Source organism: Melanerpes formicivorus, unplaced genomic scaffold (genome assembly GCF_026170545.1).
Source record: "Melanerpes formicivorus ecotype bairdi unplaced genomic scaffold, bMelFor1.0.p_v2 SCAF_6, whole genome shotgun sequence".
Taxonomy (NCBI): domain Eukaryota; kingdom Metazoa; phylum Chordata; class Aves; order Piciformes; family Picidae; genus Melanerpes; species Melanerpes formicivorus.
Genome location: NW_027142358.1, coordinates 11,188,936 through 11,216,629, shown reverse-complemented (window position 1 = coordinate 11,216,629; position 27,694 = coordinate 11,188,936). Strand labels below are relative to the sequence as shown.

The 27,694-nt window shown below is 36.7% G+C and overlaps 1 protein-coding gene across 4 annotated transcripts in view; it reads right to left on the bottom strand.

The window, feature by feature from the left end:
- Positions 1-27,694, bottom strand: part of PLCE1 (phospholipase C epsilon 1) — a 142,236-nt gene that overhangs the window by 23,809 nt on the left and 90,733 nt on the right. For 2 of the 4 annotated variants that reach the window (XM_068139681.1, XM_068139682.1), the window contains exons 5-18: positions 16,952-17,097; positions 14,940-15,198; positions 14,029-14,237; positions 11,427-11,468; positions 9,543-10,209; positions 8,859-9,041; positions 7,862-7,979; positions 7,327-7,480; positions 4,149-4,271; positions 3,927-4,063; positions 3,021-3,259; positions 1,950-2,011; positions 1,657-1,822; positions 213-320 (exon numbers count right to left, since the gene is read on the bottom strand). In XM_068139681.1, coding sequence (XP_067995782.1) covers positions 213-320; positions 1,657-1,822; positions 1,950-2,011; positions 3,021-3,259; positions 3,927-4,063; positions 4,149-4,271; positions 7,327-7,480; positions 7,862-7,979; positions 8,859-9,041; positions 9,543-10,209; positions 11,427-11,468; positions 14,029-14,237; positions 14,940-15,198; positions 16,952-17,097 — 2,613 coding nt within the window. The remainder of the gene's footprint in view (positions 1-212; positions 321-1,656; positions 1,823-1,949; positions 2,012-3,020; positions 3,260-3,926; positions 4,064-4,148; positions 4,272-7,326; positions 7,481-7,861; positions 7,980-8,858; positions 9,042-9,542; positions 10,210-11,426; positions 11,469-14,028; positions 14,238-14,939; positions 15,199-16,951; positions 17,098-27,694) is intronic. The other 2 variants (XM_068139683.1, XM_068139684.1) reach the window with 1 other exon arrangement.

The following is a 27,694-nucleotide window of genomic DNA, read 5'->3' as shown; positions in this document are numbered from 1 at the left end:
AGACAGAAAATTGCAGTATATATGCTATAGAAACTAATTTGAAATGCACAATGTTTACAATTGAGGAGTTAATGTCTGACATACAGTTCATATTCTATTTGGATTTAACTCATTTGGATTTGTACTCTTCCAGTAGATTTTTTTCCTTCATTAGAGAGAAAGTTAGTGATTTGCTTTGCATTTTTTGTGTTCATATGCAATTATCAACATACCTTAAAAGAGATCTTAGTAGTAAGAGTGTGCCCATGATAAATAATAGGCATCCCATCATCACCATCCCAGCAGTCTAATTCTACACTTCTGCAGCCTTGTAAAAGAACCTACAATGCAATTGAACAGTGTAAGCATGTATAGGCTACAGCCTCATGCCATCAAAGCAGAAGACAGATACTGCAGAGCTAAATGAAGTCCAAGCTATCTGACGAGATGATGGAAAGAACAATCTCTATGGATAGTTAGAATGGACATCTCTGTGGATAGTTAGAATGGAAATGTGCCAGGTCATCTTATTTAATACTATTAAGCTAATCTGCAGCCAGCCTGCCAGTCATCCACCCACCCATTTTTAATTTATTCATGTATTTATTGTAGAAAGTCCTACTTGCCAGAAAACCACTGAAGAAAGCAGAGGAAGGGTGGAGGGTAAGATAAGCTAACCCACCTGTTAGCAGCCCAGCTATCAATATTTAGCATGCAAGAGTTATCTGTACTACAATTAAATGCTTAATTGTAAACAAAGATCTTCATAATTCAAAACCACTTCCAGTAAAAATTGGTGCACCACCACTTCTGTGAGAACCAGACACATAATTCCAGAACAAGGCAGCACTTGAGGGACTGGAAGAAGCATTTCTGAAGCATGCAGATGTTGGAGCCAGCTCAGCTCTCTCTCACTTCCTATCCATTACCAACACAATACTGACATCAGTCTGTGCAGTCCTACTTCAGGAACCTCCTTTTCAATTGCACTATTCACTACAGTAGTGTCATTCAGCCTTTCCTAACACAGCCTTATCCATCTGTCTTACAACTTGAGGCAAAGCACTGCACGGGATGCTACATCAGCCCTTCTCAATGGTGAGTCATTAATATTTAGAGTAATGAAAACACTGCTCACAGGAAGTTTAATCCTTTCTCTAGCATTTAAGTAAATACACAAACATATACATACACAAAAACAAACCGACAACCAAAAGCTCTAGGGAGAAATCTCTCTTTTCCTGTTCACCACCAATCAGGCGTAGTCTAAAAAACTGCAGAATATTCCTAGAAGCAATGTTTTTAGAAGTCATGGTTCCATTTCAAATTTGCCTTTGCAGTGAAATGTACAGTATTTGAGTAGTGTTTCTGACATCTGAATGAACTAAAATATTAGATCAGTCTTTCCTGTGGGAAAGTCTAATTTTAGTAGGTTGGGTCAGACTGACTGGTGTCTAAATGCTATGAATCTCAAACTAAGCCCAATTTTTTTGCCTTAGAAAAGGCATTTGAGCACAACTGTGCTTACAGGCAGCTTTCCCACACATCATGTTTTCCAACGTTTTGCAAGCAGGGGTTTAGAACATTTAGATTTTCAAAGCAAAAAGGTCATGTTTATGTGACTTGCCAGTTAAACAAACAAGTTCATGTTGAAAACCACACAACAATCCTACGTACCTGGCTGTAGAGCTCTACTGAGGACTCCCCTTTAAGCTGATGGCCAGTAAGGTAAGTATTGTGTGAAGATTCTATGTAGTAATATGACAGTGGAAAGTGTAAGTCCTCAGCACTCTCTTGTGACTCATCATTTTTAGAAGCAAAGTTGTCTTTATCCATCAAAAATCTGGAGATGAGAAGATGTGAAGAAATGTTATGTTATGCTGTGTATTTTGTGATGATCATAAAAGTATCAAGACACTGGTGTCATATTAATACATATATGTGGATAAAATTAACATATAAATAATTACCTTGCAAATCCTTCAAAAGATAGTAGCCCCTGCTGGCACATATTTACACTGGGTTCAAATTTCTGTAAAGAGGAAGAAATGTAAGAAATATATAACAACAGTTCTTAGAAATATAGCTTTTTTAATGTTTTCATAGTGTAGTCTGCTCACTGAGCTAACCAGTGAGCACTTTAAAACAGTCTTTTCCTGGATAAATTGGGTGCCAGTGGTACACTCATGTTTGTTTTACAAATCTCTAAACAAACATACTGAACTTGTAAATCATGGAGTAATTCAAGTTGGAAAGATGTTGGGAAATCATCTAATTCAACCTCGTGTTCAAAGTAGCACTTGACTGAAATTAAAGTTCAGAGTCAGCACTTTTGCTAAAATTAAAAAGGATCTATAATCAGACATCCTTCTTTTTTGTTCTGTGTTTTTTTACACAGCACACCACCATCTCAAATAAAACAGATGCTAACCTGATTTTTTCCCAGAATTTCTGTCTTTCAAACTTTGCAATTTTCTATTACATGCTGATAGCTGAAATGTACATCTGTTGTTAACTGAGGACTTCATTTTGGAGTATTTTCACTATATGTTTGGAGGAATTAAAATTTTTCTACCTGCTTCTTAATTCCTTCAGTCATTTTACATAAGAGGATAAAATATCCATGTCTTCTCTAGATATATATATATTTTTTGGTAGTAAAATAGAAGCATGTGGAAATTGTGGGGTTTTAAGTTCCAGATGAGGGCTAAGTTCTATCAAAGGTGGTCACAGACAAGGAGAAAACGACACACTTTCATGAATGCTTTTCCAAGTGGTAACACTCCTTTCTAAAGAATCCATACACAGCCAATAAAACTTATTATTTGCATTATTTATTTTTGTTCCTCTTTATGGACTGTTTTGTAGTTCAGAATAAAGATAGTATTAAATTTTAAGGAAACTGCAGTGACAAAATCAGTGTGAAAGGAGATATTCCCACAGGCAAATGATTCTGACTACACAGTAGACCATGCTAGAAGGAAAAACAGAAGTAATGAGAGTTCAAGTAAGGGGAATTTTGAGATGTTTGTATCACAGACCTGGATAATACTGAGGATTTCATCGTAGGTGCAGTGTTCTCCTTGGCAATTCACCAGGAAGTCATTTAGCTGCTGGATCCCCACTCCAAATATTCCCAGAGATGTGCTTTCAACACCAGTACCATTAGTTACAATACTGGCAGCAGCAATAGCATCAGATATTTGTCTCTGGTTGTCTGATAGTTGCTGCCTGCTCTTAATGAACAAACCAAGGTCTGAAACATTTCTAGTTAGCAAATCTGAAAACAAACCAAAACAAAATAGCAACTATATGTTTATTATATTTACCATATAGAATATAATGTATAATACATGAACATCTGGCAGAATATTTTAGCACCAACATAGCAAAGTAGAACAAACCCATCTTGTTTCTATTCACTAACAGAAGAAAGAGTGCTAAGTATGTATGAAAACAGTGGTAGCAGACCACTGTTCAGTTACTATAAACAAAATCCTGGAACCTTTAGAATGTATCCACATCCCCTCCATACTGTCACCTGGGACTCTTCTGTTTCCCCTCACCACTACATACACATATCTTCTTCCAGGGTCATATGCCACTTGTACTTTACCCACCCCACAAAGGGTGCTTGGCAGAAAGATTGTTTTCTTTAAATGTGGACAAAGCTTCACACTTAGATTATGGTAACTGGGGAATATGCTGGTTGCCTGGGAGACAAGACCAGCCCCTGTCTGTCTACAACCTCCCTTCAGGTAGTTGTAGAGAGCAATAAGGTCTCCCTCAACCAAAGACAATTCTATGAATAGAATAAATTTAGAATAAACTAAATTCTATTTCCATACTTGATAGCCCTTTATGAGATTGACTGAAACACTTTTTCTTCAGGCCAACAACCACAGCTGTTCAGCAATCTAACAGCTGTATTTTCCTGTTTAACAAACCTAAATCGGGCTGGAATCCACTGCTATTTTCATCAATCTTCAAATTAGTGTAAAGTGGAGCAGGGTCTAAACCAGATCGATTGCAAGGCACAGCATAGACATCAAAAAGGTCTTTCAGATCCTTGCGGCTACGGACACTGTAGAGAGAGTCGAAAAGTTCAGTATTTGCTTTTTTATAAACATGGATGAATGATGTCAATACAGAATAAAAATACATCTTACCTGAAAGACTTGAAGAGCTCTACAAATTCCACAAAAGTCATGTTGCTATCAGACACCATGAAGTTCTGAAACCCTTTCATTCCTCCTTTAACACGGCCATGCCAGCTACTGCTGCTCCATGTGCTAAATCAGAACAAGACTGCTGTAGGTTGGTTATGTCAAATTTCTACTTATTGAAAGATTATGCACTACTGCATTAACACTTTATTTGTGCCCTACTCAATGCATTTATTACAAATAGAAGAAGAAAGTAAAGCAGTATCTTATAAGGTGCATAACAAGAGTTTGTACTTTCTTGTCATGTTCTAGCAGCTATTCTTTTTTTCTCAAGATTACTGCAGACTTTGCCATAATTCATGTGCAGCTGTTTAAAACTCTTCCATGTACAAGAGCCTCATACAAATGGCACAAATGAAAGCATTCTCATTTTCCCTTTAAATAAAACAATGACAGTATTCTTGTAGTGCAGACTGTTTATGAGGTTCATTGAAGACTTGATGAGGGAAAATTAAAATGTTGTGGAACTTCTTAAAGATCTGCACTCTCAAAATAAAATAGTAACATTGTGACTGGTTGTACATTAAAAACAAGTATTCTCCTTATGCATTTGGGGTTTCTTGTATCTGTGAGCACTAAAGGTGCCTTCACTGTTCCCCACTCATGGGTTTCCCACATATTTCCCAAGAGCAAAGAGAGGTCAAGAAAGAGAGTCCTCTTCTGTTAGGCTTGGACAGTAGCCCCTGGAGGCCATTATCCTTCAGAAACGAGGTTCTAATGGTTTCCTACTTTCAGCTTTGTGGGCTGAAGGAAGGAAAGCAGAATGGAATTTCTTGAGATCAAAGGCAGAAAATGATCACAGAAACAACTAGCTGACTTGAGTAATACCAACCCAAGCCAATTTCTTTATAACTGCAATTGCTAACCTAAGTTTTGCAGCTGAACATAATTTTAAAGCAGAAACAGCACATTTGTGAAAGCCACATCCCGATATAGTTAGGCTCCAACTTGAACTATCCCTTGATCAACATTAACAAGTTCTTGGTGAACTTCATTGACTAGTCTGCAATGATGGGCTGAGCAATTGAGCCCCTTCCTGGGCCTAAACACCAATGAACACACACTCCAGCATCCTGAAAAGGGAGGGATCTAAGCAGCCAGCACAAATAACAAGAACTGTCTATTTTAAACCATAACTAATTCCAGAAGTTACAGCATTTGTTTCAAAATACCACACTATGTGACTGTCTGTCAGACTTTATTGCTCTGTAATGTGCAAGTCTGCAAATCCTCTAATCGATGAATTCTGACATCAGGTTTGGTACAAAAGCTATAGTTTCAAAAGCTATATCGAAAAAACAGGACCACCGTGCTGTCCACTGTTCCTAAAGACTTTTGCGGTCACCTGCTGCAAGCATGCAACTTTTAACATAAATAGGCTAGATCAGATTTCTCAGTTCACTCCTGGTTTGGGATGAATACATGCAATTGAAAATAGAGTATGATTTTAAATTATTTCAAAAATACCCACACAGCACCATGCATGCTGGCATCAGATGGCAGCCACCTTCCTCAAAGGGGAAGGAGGGTCTTTGCCCAGGAACTAGTGGGACTCATTGATAGAACTTCAAACTAGGTGTGAAGGGGGAGGGGGGAAGAAATCAGGCCTGCCAGATGGTCAACTCTCTGGAGACTCCTGAGGCAATAGAAGCCAGCAAGGAAACTCCCATGGAACACCTTGAGGGAATCAAGAAAGACTAAGAAAGTGAAGTAGCCAACAGCCCAGCTGAAGCCTCTGCATGAATGCATGCAGCATGCACAACAAACAGGGTTTGGAAGGGTAAATATCAAGAGTAAAACTCTCTCCAGTGCTCCAAGTCTCTTAACCACTCAGCAAAATAGGGCCAAGGCAATGGATAAAACATGTAATTCTGTTCTGAGGAAGATTTCCTGAGGGCAGACTGAACAGCCATACAGCTGTATCCTGAGTGAATTCTAGCAAGAAGGCTCATATCAAGATAGGGACACTGTACAGTTTCCAGACAACTTTGCCAGGGAAAACCTGTCATAACTTGGGGAGGCCCACAGTGCTAAGCTGCACAGGGATCTGTGCAGAAACTTAGGACTGAGAGGATTTAGAAGAACATTAGCTGCACTGCTGGGAACACGAGTTCTTCATTGAGCCTTTTAATCTCATTTACAGGAGGGCAATTATTTTGGCAGAAAAGCAAAAAGCAGATTTGCAAAACAGAGAAGCATTTTCCAAAGGTAGCAAAGCAGTATTTCTTCAGTTTTACATAAAAGAAAGCTGTTCCAACCCTTTAAAAAAAAAAATAGATGTTTTACAGAGATAAATCCTAGTCTGACATGTTCAACCCATGGTTGTGAATGACGAAGAACAAAAAGTAAAGAACGTAGTAAAAGCAATGTTAAAAGGAGACCTCAGTATTTACCCTCTTAAAAGGCACTGAAAGGTCTCTGTTGAGACTGTCTTGTATGCCATAAAGTACCATGCATATCCCTGTGATATTAGTGCTGTCAAATTACTATTACTATTGACAGAATTAGTCAATAGTGCTCTATGTCACTGCACACCTACAGCGTAAGATTTTGCACTGCCTATGTGACAAAAAGAAAAAAACAAAACAAAAAAGGATTAATGTTCAAGGAGGAGAGGCCTGTAAGAGAAAGATTTAAAATCTGTTCCTCCAGTTCCCTGAGACAGTACTGCAATCATCGCCAGGAACACCAATGGAAGTTACTACTCCCCCAGGTAGAAATTACTTGTGCTGAGAAACCTCAGAATTTCACACATCCATAATATTTCTGATGGCTTTCATCACACAGAAGGCATCTATAGCTATGTTTAGGAGAAGATCTGAAGAAAGAGTTAAACTTCCTATCTGTATAGTTTTGGAACAGCATTCCAGTCTGCTTCTCTAACAAACTGAACTTGCTGCTCAGAGACTTGCTACAAAGTCATCCTTACACTCACAGTATTTCAGCTTAAATGTCCTCTATTGTTCTACAGCGTGGTTTAGATGTCTACCAGAAGGCTAATAATATTTCTGGCACTGTTTTTAGCAGGTTTTGTCAGTCTGGCATAGCTTCATAATTGATGATAATTAAGTAACAGTAATATTTTTTCTTTTAAAATCAAAGCATTGATTTTTGTTCTTACCTAGACTGACTCTTGCTTGAAGACATTACAGGAGAGGAGACTGGCCTTGTTGGTGAAGATGTAGCTCCTAAATTAGGAGATCCAGATGCTGTCAGAGAGTGAGCTCTTCTTGATGGCAGGTTGTTAGATGGAGAAGCATTAAAAATATTTTGATCTAGGGAGAAAATGAAAGTCAACTGCAACATCTGACACAACAAAAATGCTTTTGTCCAAAAGACCCACATTGTAATTCATTGACACTAAATAAAGGCACTAAAGCAATTTTAGATTTGCTCCGGGACAATCAGAAAGATGCATTCTGAACAACACTTATATACCCATTTCATCTGAATGGAAAGAAGTGCTATTGAAACTAAATCAAAGAACAATAATGAACAACTACAGACATAAATTTAGAAGTTTACAGTATTTGAAGTTTCAACTGCAAAAGTAGTTTTGTGTCAGAAATGTGTTTTTAACACCACAAAAAATCTCTGTAAGAAAAACCTTTGAGAAAAACCCTGAAGGACTTCTTAGTACTGAAGCATATATCTACCTGGTTCCTCTTGCTCATCAATATCTTGAGGATCTGAACCACTTCTATTACGATATTCCTTACAGCTTTTTGCCTTCCGAGTTGCCATTTCATCATCAGTGGCCTCTCCACTTTCACCCTAGAAATAATGAGCACCATAATAAATATCCCAAACCCACTACTGTTCCCTCTCTGTATCAGTGCAGTCTGTAAAAAAAAACCCATAAGATAAATCAGCTATTCCTTATGAAACAGACTCCTGTAAGGACAATACCAGCAGAAAAGGGACAAACTTAAACAGGATACATAGTGAAGTGTGGGACCATTAGGTGTTACCTCAGTTTGACATCACACAGAAGACAATGATCGTGCCTCTCTAAAGTAGTGCAGCTGGTTTTACAGTATTCCACTGGTGCACAGGAGCCCTAAAGAAGATGGATCTTGTCATTTCAGCATCTCCCCTACCTGCCCACTAGAACATATGGATAGCTCAGAGCTGCTAGTCCCCGCATTTTCTTCTCTCCTGGCTATTGCTGAAAGTGATTGAGTCCAGGAAAAGAAAGGAGACTGCCAAAGTCCAGCATTCCTGTCACCCATGGAAGATAAAACCACATGCCAACCTGAGGTAGAATAACTGCGGTGATGTTTTTGGGAACATGAGAAAAAAAAAAGCTGTAGAAAAACTGACACCAGCCTCCAAACAACACTTTTCACATAAGTATTTTTATTATTACCAGTATTTTACCTTTATACTGAGGTAGCACTTAAAGGTCTCAAAAAGAATCTATCCCCTTTTGCTAGCCACAGGGCTCGTATATCTAGAGAATGCTTCAAGCACAAGAAAAGAAACCCAGCTACTGGAAAACAACAAACCCCAAACGTGAAACTGCAATCAACAGGTTAAAAATTATCAAACTTCTTTTGTCTGGTTCAGAATACAGCTAGCTACACAGTCACTATAGGAAGGAAATAAATCATCCAGATAAGCAACAAAAACATGAATAAAAAACTACTATACCCTCATGAGTACTTTCTTCTTTTTCTTAGCTGTGCTTATTCCCAGAGTGTTGTTTCTCTGTACATTAGATTTCTCGATGCCTTTGTTCTGAGTTCCTGTGCTTGTGTTTCTTGCACTCCATCGTCTGCCTCCAAACAGTTCCACAGCCTGAGCCAAGGTTGGGCCTTCAAACCTTCCATCCTCCTACAAAAAATCTCAGCATTACCAAAACAAGGAGAGTAAGAATAGACACATTTTCTTAAGCAATAATATAGACATCTATAAGGAACCATTGAAAGACAAAACATCAAGAGGAGATGATTTTTAATTACTGCATGAATACAAAAGGGTTTTGTTGTTTGCTGTTTTGTAGGGATTTGTGGTCCCTGGCACTCATCACTCAGTATTTTAACACCCTTTTCAAGTAGAGTCATTGCTTTTTCTTTAAGGAAATACTTATTCCAAAACTCACATATGAAGAGCTTCATAATAAAAAAAATATTTAACTTCAGTGTATTGAAAGTACATGAGGTTTGACAGAGCATTACGTGGAGAATCAGATCTTATTGACCTAAGCCATGTTACAAAGTTGGAGACCCAGTGCTCATCTTTCATTTTGGCTTACTAATAATAGAAACTGATTGCATTAGATTAAGTTGTTGACATCTTTGAACTTTTCTTATACAAAATTATAGCATCTTTTACCTGGTAAAGGCTGACATACTGTTTCCGTAGCCACTGTAGTCTTTGATCAGGGAATTTCCTCATTTTTCTTACAGCTTTAGTCAATTCCAGCAATCCATCATACAGCATTCGGGCAGTGTATTTTGGAGCAACAAAGTGCAGCAATTTATTATCAGTAGTCTGAAGTCCATAAAGTAGTGTTATACCATTTTCTTCAAGGGACATATTACAAAGTTTATTTTGAACACACACAGTGTGCATATCAATGCCAGAGTGTCCCATATATACAGCCTTGGCTGAAAACAAGTCCAAAAAACCTTCCACCAGTCCAGTATTACCAAGAAACTGGTATTTACCAAGCTCAGCAGTATTACCCAGCACACTTAGTTTTGCCTTAGCATTTGCAGGGCAAACTGTTGTGGGTTTTGTCCAAGTTAAAGTACTGTTGTCAGGTTGAAGTTGAAGAAAGCAACGTGCCGAGAGATGTGTCTCCTGGTCATAATGAATGACAGTTGCCCCTTGCTGCATGAACTGATAGACATCAGCCCTGATAGATAACACGTACCAGGGAATGAGTTCTATCCCATGGCAGAATGCCTTTTGTTGTTCTTCTGTTGAACTTGTGTCCCACTCCTTCAGCTGCTCAAATATGTCATTTTCAGAATCTGAAAGATCTCCGATTATAAATCTGTATGTGAATAAAGACGAGAGACTTACAGTTAGTGATACCTGTGCTGGTTCATGCTGTGATTGATGGATATTTATTCTGCTGTAGTTTAGACTGAAAGAATATCATCTGTGGAAACTGTTAGCAGGATCTAGTGAACTGAAGATAGGATTTCTAATTTCTGTTATTTTATTGATTTAATTTGCAGCCTTTTCACATCATATAATTAATACTTGTAGCTAGTGGTTAAAATACATCACTTCCTCATAAGAATGCAATGAGAATTTTATCAGATAGTACCTATCAGATAATGAACATAAAAAGGAGCCAACTGTTCCACGTACAGTAGAACTAATGAAGCACATTTTCCTAAGGATATCCAGCTAACAGAACCCAAACCAGCTGCCTCTGCATATTCTTCTGTGCATCTTGTCCCAATACCCTCATGTGCTTTCCCTTCGTATCACCACAGTACTCTCAAATCCTATCATAGCACCTGAGCAAAGGAAGGTTCATGTTTTGACTTGTCACTAAACTTCATGTCTTTATATACTATTTTATATACTATATACAAACCTGTGCTCTTCCTCAAACTCTTCGCTACCCACAACACTAATGAATTTGAAATTTTCCCTTATACTATACATCAATTCTAACAATTCTTCTGGAAATGTATTAATCAACAAGATATGTACCACTCCATCAAATTTAGCAAAAACTGGCCAACAGACTGAGGATTTATTTCTTGTAGTGAGGGTACTCACAAAGGCAGAATAACTCTATCAGCCTTAACTGTACCTCTATTTCCTTAAGACAACTTCCTAAAAACAAAGGGCATGCATTGTAACTGAGCTGGTATAAACTGCCTTGCCAGAGTCATGTACATTAAAATATTTACCTGTATTATACAAGATAACAATTTTAAAATTAAACAAACTATTAAAGCAGCTCTTCCTCCCCCATGCCCTCAAAGCAATTAAATATAGCTGTAAAAAATGCTAGAAAAGGTATTCTGAGACTAGACATCCATGGCTGAGGGAGCTTAGTATAGTGAAAACAGAAATGGCAAAGTTTTGTTTATGCTTTATTTCACATTTGATAGCACTGGCACGTTGCACATTAAAGTGTACAAGAAGCAGGTAAGCCAAGCACACACACGTAATCATATACAGAAGCCATAACCTCTGACATCAGCTGCCAAAAGCAACACAGATATCAATTACTGAGAACACACTTACAGAACTTGGTTTGAATCAGAAGCTTTCTTTATGTGTGCTGCACTGAGATGCAAGAAAAGGAAAAGAAAGGATTAAGGAAACATTAAAACAGACTGAAAGTTCAGAGTGGAAAAATGTGTGGGAAACAAAAAGGAAAAAACCATGATGTTTTCTCTATTATTTCAAAAGGTATTCAGTGTAATTAGGAAACCTTAAAAGTGAAATTGAGATGAAGTGAACAAAGTGATGCATCAGAGGATCTCAATAAGTCATTTAACAATTCTATAAAAACTGTATTTCAAACTTAAAACTTTTTGTCTTTTACTACCCACCTTTATTTGAGAACTGTCAAGACAGAATGCTATTAAAGATTCAGGGTAATTAGACAGGTTGCCAATGACAGAGGGATAAGAGTTGATTTGCTAACACAACTAGGAAAGTAATTATACTCACTACCCACTGACTTTATCAGATGCCCTTCATTTTCTTTCCAAACTAACCTACCAGCTTTGCTGGGTTCACACTCCACAATTCCAATCCAAATCAGTAAACTGCCAATTAATGGAAAATGTTTCTTGCAATTTTAAAGTAACGAGAAACATGCTACACAGTGTATTTTTCTGCCTTTATGACCACAATACTACAATTACTGGGTAATATATAATTCTTATATAATTTGAATACTATAATAGTGTATGCAAATATGACTTATGTGCCATAAGAAAGAGACATGCATTTCTTCCTTAGAACTCTTCATTGTTCAACGCATTCAATGGAACATTTCAGCCTCCATACAACAGGGAAAATAGAATATAGCCCTTCTGCCTCTGCAGCACTTTGCACCTATGCCTCACACAGACATCTGAATGTCCAGGCAAGCGATGGCAGATAAATAAGCAACTTCCAAAGTCTATGAGGTACTTGAGCTAAATGAACACTTTCAGAAGTAACTTTCTACAGGTCATTTTACTGTTAAAATCAGTACTCAGCGTACCAGAACTAGAGGTACTAATAGTTAAGCAGCTAGCAGCCTGAATCAGGAAGCCTAACTTTATCTACTCATCTGCAGCTTTGTCCATTTAAATGTTAAATTTTTATTTTAGTGTCACACCAGCATTTTATTCCTATTTAACTGGAGTGCAACTTACTATACTTTATTGGACGAGACTTTGAGCAACATGGTCTAGTTGAAGGTGTCCCTGTTTGTGGCAGTAGGATTTGAACTAGATGATGTTTAAGGTCCCTTCCAAACCAAACCATTCTACGATCCTATGATGTTGAAATACAAAGTGTAAATTTACCAAGAACCAATTTCATAAACATATAACAAGGAGAACTTAATTTTCTCCAGACTGTTCCTTTATATTTAAATCCTACTTTTTTTCCACTGAAGTGAAATGTGATTTCCCTTGCTTATTCTCCACAGTTGTAAGCTGACTTTAAAATATATTAATTAAGAAAACTAATTCCTGGAAGAAAGTATTTGAACTGAAGTAAGTCAAGAGACAACATGAATGGATAGAGAAGTGGGTCTGTGTATTTTTACTTAATCTACTGTTCCACTTCCCAGAAGCAACTAAAGCCAGATGTGTATAATTATATTAGAAAACATTCTTTCAGGAAATAATGATGATTTATTTGGAATTACATTTTGAATTCCATGTTAATGAAATAAATGCATTTAAAGCAGGAAGATGGTTGTTCCTCCTCAGGCAGTCGCTTATTAGATTTTATGTGTAAGTAGGTGAAATATGTTGACTACTTCTGAACATATGGACATTTCTGATACACACTATCAATAAAATAACTCAAGCAGTGACCTAAGCATACATTTCTGTGCAAACTGTTGTGTAATGTTACAGTGCTTGACTGCTGAATGGTACAGTTACTTAATTTGAAGTTACTCTAACACAGTTGTTTAGTTTAAATCTGACCCACCTAACTTTATATGGGCTGCAACTTCACTGCAAAGCAATTTGATGTCTTAAATGCTGCATTTACCAGAGAACACACCTGCTCTTTGAAGTGAAAACCTGAGATCACTGCACAATTTGGGCTCAATAAAGTAAACTTCTATACAAATTTGCATAGAAGGACTACAGCAACCTGAACATTCAAAATGTGTACTGACTCACAAATATTTTCTGGATATAATTTTAAAGCCTTAATTGAAAATGTCCTTAAAAGAAGAGGTCTTTTGAAGGATAATAAATAACCTTTATTTTGAAGGAGGCAGAACGTTCCCCAAGCATGCAGAATATAATGTTCTGAGCTCTGATAACGGATATGTCCTGGAGCTATTCCTGTCACCACAGATCAAAATTGTTATCGTAACTGTGGATTTTTAAAGCTCTGTGTGTAAGAGGAAAAAGATTTACCCTTATCATGAGAGGAAGTAAATATATCATGAGGGAAAATACCACTATATAGACAGTCTCCAGGCAGCTGACTACTAGATACTTAGCATAACTGTGAAGAAGAAAAGTTCTGAACAGAAAGAGGATAAATAGAAGGGAAGATGTTAAAGTTGCCCTTACTTCTAAAGACAAGCATTGGTAAAAGGAGATTAAAGATTAAAAATGTGAAGTACACAGGTGGTAACAGAAAATAAAATGAGACTTACTGGTAGCGGGTTTTGTCCTTCAAAGAGTTTTTTCTCGAATCGCTCCCTTCACTCAAATTATCTTCACCCTCCTCAGATTCCAAACTGCGATTGCAGCTCCGAATGGTTTGAAAGATATTGTTTGCTGTTGATTCTTTTTCTGGATTATTTAAACCATCTTGGCCTACTCGTTGCAAGAAATTGTCTTGTCCACTGTAATCTGAAACAAACTAGAGATATCTAAAAGATTAGTATGGGAGTAAACAGAATATTGTATTACCTACTTCTCACTGGAGAAATTTTCACAAGTCTCAAGAATATTTAGCATATATTTTCTATTAGATTTTGTTCCTACTTGCAATCCCAAATGGACCAAAACACTGCATAAATTGGGTAATACAAATCATAATACCTCCTGAAAACTTTTAAAAGCTTCAATCTTAATCTTTTCATGCAACAGGGGCATTTTTCTTTTAAAAGCAAAATTACAGAATTCAAAGGAATTGTTGCTTTTCATAGAGGAGAAGGTTGATTCACTAAGATTCTGAATTTGATTTTTAAGGAAATGAAAAACTTCCAATTCCCAATGACTTATGAGGGAGGTCAGAGCATTTGACAGAACATAGTTACATCTTTAAGGATTTACCTACTTACTTTACCTAAAGTATAAACATAATCCTTTGCTACTAATGTTAATTTCTCAGTACTCCACTACCAAACTAGGTATAAACAACCAATTTAAATTGCTACAGTAACCAGGGGAATTAAATTAAGGTCCCTATAACTGAACAGTCTGGTAACAGCCTAGTTTAGAAAATTTTAACTAGATAATGCCTTTGTATAAAATAATTAATTACATAAAATAAAAACACCAAAAAATAAGGCACTTGTTGGTGATGAACCCAACTTCTTAGAATATCAATCTCATTTACCTCTAATGTTTCATCTTGGGAGTTATATCGTGGGCACAGTCTGATGAGGCTTGATGCTCCATCCAAAACTTCACAGAGCTCTTTTAAAAATACACCACAGAAAGGAACAACTTTACAGCCTGGAATATTGAGTGCCCGATTGACCACTTTCCTGTATTCAGAGGATGACTCATGTTGGGCCATGGCATCTTTCAGACTTCGCATGGTTTCAATATCAGACTGGTCCATAAATTGCCACATTTTTAAAACTTTTCTTGACCTATTGCAAAAAGAGATAGTGGCATTTATTCAGAAAATGAAAAACAATTTACATTCAAGTACAACACCCACAGCGTGTATATATATATATTAGAGGAAATGATTATCATTACTGAGAAGTGAAGGAATGAAATCAAGTTCATTACTTTTATGAAAATCCTGGTTAGTGGACCATTTCCCCCCCCCCCCCCCTTTAAATTAGTAAAGAACAGAACTAAAAAGGAGAAACAAGCAGTCTGATTTACTAGAGAAACTCTGGGCATTTTAATAAAAGCCTGAGTGCGTAAGACATACAAGTAGGACTTCTAAGATTTTCATCATGTCATTGCCTTAAATTTATAGGGGCCTGAGAAGAAATAACAAAATGGCAATAAAGACATGTCAGATGGTTTAGTGAAAAAATATTTTAGTTGTATTATGATCAATCCCTAGATTTAGCAACAGGTGTCTGGCTATTTTTTAAACATTTTTTCAACATTTCACTCATAAAATAAATTATTTATTTTCATGGTAATTAGTAAGTCAAGATTATGCTTCAGCTCTCAGGCACCAGTACAGTGCTGTACATGAAAAGAATCTTTGATTTCCAATGGAAATAGCTCCTGATGCTACCTGAAGTCTGTGAGTACTGCTGGGAGTTCTCTTGCCTTCTCAACTGCATGTCTGTGCAATGATATTGCCTTTCTGCCCTCCCCTGGAACCAGACAAACCAAAATGTCTGTGGAAACGCCAAGAGCAGAACATCCTTAACCTCACTTTCTGACCCAAAATTAAGCTCATCAGCACTATCCTTCCTCTCCTCTCTTTCCCTTGTGCCACACAGATGCATTAGAGACAAAATCAAGATCTTAATTTGCTTTGCTTTTTCCCCCTTAGAATTTACATGGCTTTGAGACTGCGGATGCACTCTGCTCATATGAGTGTTTTATATACCAAAAATGTAAACAAATAGCTCAATGAGAATCCTTACTAAACCACAAAGAGTGACGATACAAAGACATTAAAGTTTTGTTACACAAACACAAAATACAAGGAGGATCAAAGCTAAGAGAATGGGAAATCTGATCTTAACTCTTCCCTGTTAAGTCCAGTTTGCTCTGAACTGCCTGTGCAAAGGCACTGCTTTCCTGATTACCAGTCCTGTATGAACCTACAGATCTGTAGGAAAGCTAGCAATGAATTGCCTTTACTCCCGTACTCTTCTGGAGACACTGCAGACCTGGCTATCTAAGACCATGACAGCATGAGATCCCAATCAATCAGCATAAATAAATTGCAGAGGGTTGAAAAACAAGAGGTTTAGCTGTTTGTTTGGTTTTGTTGGGTTTTTTTGCTGTTTTCAGTTGGGATTTTTACATTTTATTTTTTTAAAAATCACCACATTAATGTTTCATTTGAGTTCTGGAAACTCCAACCTCAAGTTATATTAGCTTTAGTTGACCACATGAACCACAACTGCTTTCCCATCTTTTCACATTTTAAAAACTTCAGTTAAAAAAACCCCTATGTTTTAGCATGCAGCACACTTAGCAGGTAGCAGGAAAAGTGATGGTGTCTCTAGAGCATTTTGAAAGAAAACAGATTTTATGATGCTTCATGTTTCCAAAAGGGATTACTAGAAAGTCACAGGGTGAGATTATGTGATTTAGCCACAGATTTCTGTTTAGCTTTCTGTTCTCCAGAGACATCTGTTTAACAGAAGCTGCAGCATAATCTATCACTGAAAAGCCATTTTATAAAAGAACTGACAGTACCTTAGCCCTGCCAGAAATTCCATTACAGCATTGTAGTTGCCCATGTTCCAGCAGCACTTTGCCACATGTACTAAATATGAGAAGACTTCTCGTTTCTCCTCCATAGAACCTGCAGTCAGGATCAGCCAAGTAACCCACGAGCTCACCTTGTAAAATAAAATGGACAATACAGTCAGCCAAAGTGATGTCACTTGGAGCATTCATGCATACATGATGGAGGCACATGGGTTCTTCTGATCCTACTTATACACTCACGACCAAATCACATATGCATGGCAAAGACACCTTACAACCTGACATACATTACAACAGTCAAATTATTAACTACTCTAGAAATACTTCTATTTAACAAAAAGCTACTGCATCTTAGTATCAGATATTCTGAATATACATTCAGGCAATGGGAGAAAATGGACAGCTTCATGAAGCATCAATTTCTAAAGCTGCCAGAGAGTCCCACAGCCTATGAATGTCAGTCTCACACTGAATAACCTTTGCTCTTACAACATGGACAGTGAGAGTTGATAAACTGTAATTTTTATTTTAGCTTCATTTCATAAAACTGGCAGTTGCATTTAATGGACAAATGTGCTGCGCTGAACATTTAAAAAACCTCACGCTACTCATCTGCAAGATTGCAAATGAAGTAAATAAAAAAACCCCACCTCCCTAAGTGTGACCATAGTACTGACTTCTGTTTGGTGATTGATTAATGACACAATCAGAAATTTACTTAGAATGTTACTCTGTTTGTATTTAAACAAATAAAAATCAAACCTTCATTTTATCAGAGTGCAGATTTTCTTTCCAGTTTATGTTCCCACAACACTCATAAAAAGTATCTATATTTCACATGGAAACCTAATTTAAACCAACTGTTCCTTTTTACAATATGATTCCCTTGGGGCTTGATTTTTGTCATTGTGTAAACACTTAGAAAGTAATAAACATCATTTGTTTACTGACACTGAGTTCCATTCTTTGGTCCTGAAGGAATCAAGTGCTTACAGACAATACTGAGTGACCAGAGGCATCCTCCTCAGAAACATCAGAATATATTAGTTTGCCCTTCAGGGGGCACAGACTTTTATTTTAAAAGAAAAAAAGGGGAGTGAGAGAAAGAGAACACAAGCATGCAAAATAAAGTGTAAATGCATCCCCACCAAAAAATACACAGATTTTCCATTTATGCAAGTCCATACAGACCACTGAATCTCTCATTCCTGAGGGAGAACAGTCAAAGAAAATGAGAAATCTAAGTTACTATTTAATCTTTCTGATGCCCACATGAGTCAAGAACAATAAATGAGAAATGTGCAGATGAAAAAACAAGGCATATATTTAATACATGCATGTTTCAGTGTGTAAAATAAACCATCAAAATATCACATTTTAAAGACCAAATTCCAGAGGAAATGAGGTTATAAAATCATTCTGGCTTACATACAGTACAGATATACTCAGGATTGCGTATCCTGGGGGTGAAGATATTCTAAAGTTGCGTGAGAATCAGGGGACCACGGACCAATTAAGAAAGTGTTCTGCCTGCTCTGGCCTTGGGTATGAAAGGCAAGAGCTGGAAGAAATCCACTCCAAGTCAACAATCAAAGTCAGAATCAAAACAAAACAGATTATGGACTGTTCAGTAATTACTGTAGATTTTTATCACTAACATGTAAAAGCAGAAAAGATTAGGAGCAGATAATAGATACAGAGTTTTCAACAAAGGTAGAACAAGTAGAATAGAATAGAATAGACCAGTCCAGGTTGGAAGAGACCTTCAAGATCATCGCGTCCAACCCATCATCCAACACCACCTCATCAACTAACCCATGCAACCAAGCACCCTATCAAGTCTCCTCCTGAACACCTCCAGTGACGGCGACTCCACCACCTCCCCAGGCAGCCCATTCCAATGGGCAATCACTCTGTGTAGAATTTCTTCCTAACATCCAGTCTGAACCACCCCTGGCGCAGCTTGAGACTGTGTCCTCTTGTTCTGGTGCTGGTTACCTGGGAGAGGAGACCAGCCCCCGCCTGTCTACAACCTCCCTTCAGGTAGTTGTAGAGAGCAGTAAGGTCTCCCCTGAGCCTCCTCTTCTCCAATATCGGAACCCAATGCTATACATGGAAACATGCTCAAGAAGCTTTCCCAAACACATCTTTATTGTACTGTTGCTGTAGAGGCAACAATGCAAAAATAAATTAAGAAAAGCTATCTGTATTGGCTTCCCTATACAAAATGTATCTAATTGTTGCACCAGCTCTGAATGAGAATTTGAATTTAGCTGAAAATTTATTTTAAGTCCTAAGTTGGTTATTTATAAAATGGAAAAAGTGGATCAAAAAAGCAGCACATACCTGCAGAGCATGAAGACATGGAAAAATAAAAAAACACCCAACAACCAAGGGCACTGGATGACCCAGAGGTAAAATGAGGGCAAAAGCAGAATAAAATGTAATAAACATGTTTTAAAAACCTCGGTGATTCAAGGTTGGCATACATTTCTTTGCCTGTGCTGGAATAAAATTACATATTGGTTTTGGATATTATTCTCATTTTCCAGAAGCAGCTCTGTTAGGGAATGCAAATGCCAAACATGCAATCTCACAAAAAAAAAATAATGTTTGGTAGGAAATACCAAGTGTGGTAATGACAGCTTGATAAATATGAGTTTAAACATTTCAAAGAATAGTATCACTTTAAAGAGGTATGTTTTAACCTAAGGTAGTAAATATGTAAAGGGCAGGAGAAAACAGTATCAAAATTGATAAAGAATGGCTAAAAAGGCAATTGAATTCAGACCCCCCATGAAGAAGCAACCTTCAAACTAGGACAGTCACTTGTTGAAATTTTATTTAATAGATAGTTTAAGACTGCTATAAAAAGTTATGAGGAACTCTTACAAATATTCTGTAAAAGCAAAAAAACCCAAAACTATAAAGGTCAGCATGAGCAAGGCTTTGAAGCCTTGAGATGGCATATGTATATGTAAGAGTGAAATAAGGGGGCAAAAGGCACTAATCTGCCATGAAGCTGATGCTCACTTCTCTCCAGGACATGAATTCTTGTCCTCTTCTCTTACAGTAAGAGTAGAAAATATTTCAAAAATCTTTTACTAAGAAAGAAGAAAAATAAAGTGTCTGAGTCTCTAAATCTTAAAATAGAATGGACAAAGGTGGATACAATTAATTGGGCACAATCGGGGGACAGAACTGAGTATCTAAAGAGACAATCCACTCCTGAAGAATTATAAACATGCCTGCTTTAGAACATCCGGTATTTGTATTTTTCCTTGAGATCAGAAAAAGTGTGAGGAGCAGTCTGGGATACTTGTCAGGTGCAGGTAACAGAAAATTTAGTATTGCTTTGTGTGTTGATGGCTTTAGGAATGAAACAGAATTGTTCCTCTACACCTGCTATAGATGGTTTCAAATCACAGTTCTTTTATGTCCTATTTAGCAGTAGTCAGGAGTATAAACTGAGCCTTCTGGTGGCTCTGAACAGCATCTGGTCTCCATTAACTTTTTCTAATTATTCAGACTCTTTGTTAAGTAATTTGAATGCAACATACAGCCCCCAGAAAAGGGGATTATGGGCTTCTCAGTAAGCATAACAGCCTGGTACCTCACAACTGATTTCTTGGAAGGTTTCATCAGATTGAGACAAGAACAGAGATGAATAAAGTGCAACAGTACTGTCAGAAAGGAGGGAGCAGAGGCAAAGAGCTGCGAACAAAGGTCATCTCCTTTCAGTGAGCTTCTTGCCAAGTGCTGTGCCTAACATTTGCAACAGCTTCTCTACTCCCAGCTTTTTCAGTGAAGACAGCTGGAACGGGAAGATAATTCAGTCAGGTAAAAGAGCTGAGGGTGGTATTTCCCCAAAATGAATGGAGCCTAGCTAGGAAATAAACACAAAATTATGAAGTAGAACTATCAGTTAACCACTTAAAATGCCAGGAGATTTTTCTTCTAGACGTTTTGAAGGGGGGGAGATCTGGTTGAATCAACAGGATTTAAAGGAACGGAAAATTGAAGCTGAATCTCAGCTGACTGAGATCACTTCCAGCTTTGAACACCCTGAAGATTTTATTCTGCCCAGGCAGAATGAACTGATAAATCCAAAAACTTTATCATTAGAACAATATTCTAAAGCTATTCAAGGAATGTATGGCATTAATGACTCATAATGGCCACAGATAAAATAGATGACACACAAACAACACTGAAATACAGGTAAATTGAAAGGACTGCAATCTCTCTTCAGAGAAAAATCAGGTATGACAGCTTAGAGGCAATTTAAGTATATTAATTAGAACATACACTCATTAAACACTACTCAGTAAGCATACTCTTGATTGTTGTGATTTATTGATAAATGTGAGCAATTCAGAGTATATCCCCAAAAGGCATAAACTGGGAGGCACAGATTATATTCAAGAAATAACAAATTTTCAAGATCTTCATATAAAAAGAAGTTCAGAAATAAGATACCTCAGGTGCCATCTGTGTGCACTTGAGCTAGATGCACCTTGCACAAAAGAAAAGAGGAGAACAACTCTGTATTCGTACTTATTTCTTGATGGCTATAGAATTGACCTGGAAGTTAAATTCAGAACATTGCTTGCACTTTGGCAAGCAAGTAGCACAGATAGTATTTCAGAGTGGCACTGTTTGTCAGCAAAACTAAGCATGATCTCTACCTCCAAAAGCAGTTTTCTAGAAGGTGGAAAACAGCAAGTTCTTGGCAAGTTCTGACTTCTGGACACTTCAGCAGATGGATACTGAATGGTGCCTTCTCTGAGTAGTTCATTCTCCGTTGGCCTGCAGAGCTACATCTTCAGATGCATCACACTTGACGTGTACCTAACCTGAGGATGAAGTACTATAAGGTAGCCAGCTGCCTATTTATCAGGCTGATACTGCAGCAGTACAAAGCCTTCACAGGTCAGGCAATGCCTGAACTAGCTAGCTCTGGAACCACAGACAGCACACCCCAGCCAAAAGAGTGTGCAGTAGCAGCCTTGCCAAGATCAAAATACATTGTGAGTATTCATCAGAATGAGTACTAATGCTTTTAGGACTATGTTTTTGTGTTAACTGTTACTTTAATGTCAGATCAAAATCTACATGCTGACATATTAATCATTATTTCCTTAGTTTACTTTTTTCACACTTGCCTTACATAGTTCTGTTTATGTAAGTCATTTTAAACTCCCTTCAGAACAGAAATCATCACAACAAACCTATAATTAGATTTCCGCTGCACTGCTGGTGAGTCTGAAAAGTATGACAAAATGTATCCTGGCTTCATTACTATAATCCACATGATTGCAAGAGACAAGAAAAGTAATAAATTAAAACACAATCCACTTAAAGAAGTAGATAATAACAGCTGTCTTTTCATTCAGAAGGATAAAAATGAGAGCACTTCAGGATTGCTGCATACTAAGTAGTAAATGAGAACAATCAAACCAAATAGAGACTTAGTTAAGATTTAAATATTTTCTGGTGCCCTAATGCAGTGCAGCAGTGACAACACTGTGCCAAATTAATGTCAGATACATTGCAAAACAAAGTAGCCTCATTTAAAATTTTCAGAGGTATACAAGCCTTCTTTGGATCTGAATCTGAGCACACAGGATCTGCATCAGATGTCTAGGCAATGCAAGCTCTAGCTGTGCAATGATCTCAAGCACAGTAGTACAAACAGATATGTAAAGTTTTAGGGGTTTTGAAATTAGCTTTCTATATCACTTCTTACTGTTTTAACTGCACACTGTGGGGTTGGACCAGATGACATTTAAAGGTCCTTTACAACCCAAAGCACTCTATGATTCTATTACATTATTTTTTAACATCTATAAATTACTTACTCTGCTTTCTATAGCTGCTAGAAAACACATTCTGTGATTTTATTATTTTTTTTTAAAACTGGGAATTAATTTATTGTTTATCTCTTAACAGAATGTCAATGCAGAGGTTGTACTGAGGGAGGAAACTATTAAGAGTCCCCACCTGCAAAGCCCAGTGTTTTGTCATTGTACTGCTTTACACTCATTTCCCTAGCTCTTAAGTTTATAAGGCTTTTATAGCAATTCCCAAGCTACATAGTTCAGTGGGTGATGCTACATGGAAGAAATGTCTTCTGTTTTTATATTACATTTTTTAGGAACTTCGTAACACTTGAGAGATGGAGATTTCAAAGGTAAAATTAGCCAACACAGCTGTCTACCTGAAGTTTCACACTTACCAATGCCAACAAGTAAAAGAAAATATTTGGCCTCATCACAAAGCAAGATTACAGCACCTACCTTCTCAAACACCTAACATATAAAAATTCACCATGAACATCTTTCTATAATAAATTGTAGTTGATTTAACCACTCCCTACACTGGAGCAAGAAAGTAAGCAATGTTTATACTGACAAAATAAAGCACATGTATAAGGCCCTGAAAACAAAACAAGAAGCTGATTTTTCAGGTATCCAAAGGATAAGCATGCTAGTCTGTAATCATTTAACCAAGCCACTCTCATCTAAATTATTGCATTTCATAATCAAGAAACTTAAGTAACATCAACGAACATGAAAAATCCATGTAAAGAAATAATCCTCATCAGACATCATGTAGTATTTATGGCAAGAAGAAAAAACACATATTATCTTGTTTAAATGCAGAATTCTTCACTGCACTCTGATTTCTCCCACTTAATAAAAAAGTAACTAAAGCTGCCTTCCAAAACATCACAAGTCTTTCCACAAAGTAAAAGTATTGTTGAGGGACGTTATTCTTATAAAACTCTAAGAAGCAGATTCAAATTTATGAGGCTTTTAAAAAACCCTATTAGTATGAAGCCCTAGTACTATTAGCTGGCTACAGAGACTTCCTTCACATTTCCTGCTAACTTCCACACAAACCTATCAGTGCATACCAATGGGTATAAGGATCACAGTTTACAACACAGATTTGATTTGTTTTACATGGCTCTCAGAAGAACTCTGTTATTAAAATTCCTGGGATTTTGGTCTAATATGATGCAATTCTAGATGCAATTTAAAGATTTTGAGTATTTTAAATTGCACATCTTATGAACAGATGGGTTCACTTCACATGCTTGAGTGAAATTACATAACCTTACACAGAACACTTACCATTTAAAATCTGATTAAGCTCAATTCCAAACAAGGACTGGAAAGAGTTTGATATTTGTACAAACACAATCTTTTAAAAAAATATTATGCAAACCCATGGAGGCATTGCAAAAAAACGCTGAATTCAGAGACAGAGCACAGTATTTATTTACATTCCATTATTTTAATAAAATGCTGTGCCTCTGTTGTGCTAGTGAGGGTTTAAATTTGCGTTTTGAAGGAACAATGAAGAAAACTTAAAAATTTAAACCATTTCAAATAAAACTCTCGTCAGTCAGCTTCCTCAATAGCCACATTTTTCATTAACTTTACTGATTATAAGAATGATTTAATGAATGATGAAACCTCACTACTCCAGTGCTATAGTGGAGTAACTAATTCAAGCATTTTTTTCTTCTTATATAATTTTTCAATGATGTACAAAAAAAAAAAAATCACACTATGTGTGCTTCTTGCTTTGTATTTTCAGTTCCACAGTGGGATTACATTCAGACAGCTGTTTGAATGATCTTTCAGCCTAGTGCAACTTTCAATCTAAGATATCACAAACACTTTGTTTTTATTTTAAGTTTGTATTGCTTTTCATTTACTTGAAGCTGTGGCCTGGAAGATCAAGTTACAAGAGACTCTTTACATGTTTATTTTAAGCAATGTTTGAAATTATTTAAAATGCTTACATAAACATAAATGTTTACAACGTGTACTTTGAACTTGCATTCCTGTGGTTGCCTTGCTGGAGGGAGGCAGAAAAGAGGCTGAGAGTAAAAGCCATGAACATGCAAGAGTCCGGAAGGGTAAAGATACAGAAAAAGAAACAGGTGCCCAGGAAGACTGGCATACCATAAAGGTATGATACCAATGAAGGACCACATGGCACTCCAGATAAAGAAGCAGGGCAAACTCGTAATATCAAACAGGAGTCAGAGAACAGAGCTAAATGAAAAGTGTAGTACACAAGGAGAGATGAATAAAACTATGTTATTACAGTTCTCGGGGTCTAAAACACACTTAGGTAATATTTTTCTAACCTCTTCTAAGCTACCAGCACTCTGCTAACTCCGCAGAGCATCTTTAATGGCTTCCTCCCACAGTTTTCATACATTCAGGAAAATTAAACTTCTGGTAGTCAGTGCTTTATCGGATCAGGAAAAAAAAAAAAGTCTATTATTATTGTCATGTGCACAGTCTTAGAGAATCCAAAAGCCAAAAGTTTTGCAAAGCTAGATGTTATGATATTCCACTCTCCTCCATCCATGCTAGCTACTAATTCAGAACCACCTTTTAATTACATTTAGGAAGAGAAAAAAATATCTGTCATTAGTTTGATACACTGCATTGGTCTGACATCTCTCTGTGATCAATTTGATATTATTAGAAGCAAATGAAATACCAGCTGTCTCACTGATGAGTACATCTTGTGCCCATGTCTACACTATTGTATAACTACAGTTTTAATCAAACTACGTAAGGCTATGGATTTTATTTATAGTTGGCGATACTGAACAGATGTAGCAAAAAAACCTTCATGATAAATAAAAATCAAACAGCAAAATACTACACATGGCACAGACTATAATGTAGCTTTGAATTATTCTAGCAGAGTTAATAAAAGACAAAAAAAACCCAAACACCTAAAACATTGAAGAGTATTTTAAATATCAACAGGTAGATCTGCTTCTTCCACTCCTCTGAATCTGAAGCAACTACTGGCTTGGTTACATGCTATAAGCTGGCACTTGTAACAGACCCACATTTTTTTTTCTCAACTATAACTGGCTTAGCAATGTATTTATCCTTATTCATACAGGGATGCTATACATCACTGAAACATACAGAAAGACTCTACTAGCTGAAAAATATTTAAACATATGTTAATTCCTATATTGCAACACATCTAAGTTTGGAGCTATTCACTTTCTAACAAAACAGGAAAACTCCATAATTTTCAATGTTTCCCGTACTGTCTTCTGGCAGTAAAACCAGAGTGGGCACAAACACAGAATATTCTATCAAACTTATTTAATATATGATCTTATTTAGTCAGCAGCTATTGAAAATTTAAACCAAACGCATTCAGAGTACCTGAAACAATGCTTCCTTCAAGACATTTATAAAGAAGTAACACAAATACTGATGGGAACAGGTAAGGAAATAAACAATCCACAGGAACAAGCTGTATAACACAAACAGAATTTCAGGTCAAACAGGTTAAAGGGATAGAAATGTCATTCCCCTCCTATGAGACTATTTGAAACCTCAGGCAGCTACAAGAAGGAAGTGAGAGAAAACCCAACAGCATCCATTCATTCTAGTGCCCAACTTTCTTTCTTTAATTAAAATAGAAAATTTACTTTCCATGTTTTCAGTTTGTCTGCTAAAAGTCGTCTGAAATATTACAAAGAATTTTTTTTAAGTATTCTATAGACTACAGAACCTATCTGGGGCCTAGCAGTTAAACTTTTTCCTTTTAGTAATTTAACTTCTCTGTACTTTGTATATTTGTTAAATCTGATCTAAACGTCAGGATTAAAGAGCTAGGGGAAAAAAGAGTTTAAATCATATTATTGTAAAAGAACACTTCTGATAAATAAAGTTCTAATTTCTGCTATATTTAGATGTCTAAAAACAACTGTGGATGCAAATGAGCACAATATAATTTTCTCTGTTACTTCCTGGTTTGGTTTTCAGTGTTTGATACCACATTCGCACATTATATCACTGCAAGCAAAGTGATTTATCAGATCTGCTTCTTAACATCAGAATTAGCATCTTGTGAATTGCAGAACAAGCAGGACACGTTTCCTCTTAAGCAGACTAACCTTTTCCATTAATCCTCATTAAATACTCAATCATCATTACACAGTGATCTGTACTCTTTCTGCAGCATAGTGTAACAGTGATTCAGTCTGCATCTATCACCCCTCTGTGGTTATTCACTATATTCAGCTTTTCCTTTTTCAAGCTTACTGTGTCTATTTCACCTGGTGAAAAGTTCTCTAACTATTTCATAATTTTTTAATTCAACTTTAATTTTATTAATTATTTCTTAAACAGTACTAGCCAAGCTTTTTATAGCAGCATTACAGATGTTATTTAAACTTCAGTTGACAATCTCCACCATCACTATCATTTTTCTATAGTACAGTAAGTAATAAACTGATACTTGGAAACACATAACAAGAAAAGACACAGGACAATTTAATGCCTGAATGTGTTCTAGTAACTGTATGTCAGATCTGAGCCCTAACCACACTCTCTCAATCAAAGCCAGCTTCTGTTTCCCAGCCTCAGCAGCACAGGATTCACCAGTTTCATGTTTGTGCTATTATTCGTGGTGTGCTTGGCTGGAGCTTTAATCCATGTTATTCATCTTTCACTTCATTTTTTTCCCCTACCATTCTTCACAGTGAAAAGAAAAAAAAACGTGCAAAAAGGATCGAGAGCACTATAATTTCTATCCTTCATGAATGATAATAAAGGCAACCCATCTCTCAAATCTTCATTCTTTATTTTTTTAAGGTCTTCATATATCAGAAACTAATTCAATTATTCACTTCAATCAGCACCTGTAACAAATAAAGCTATCTCT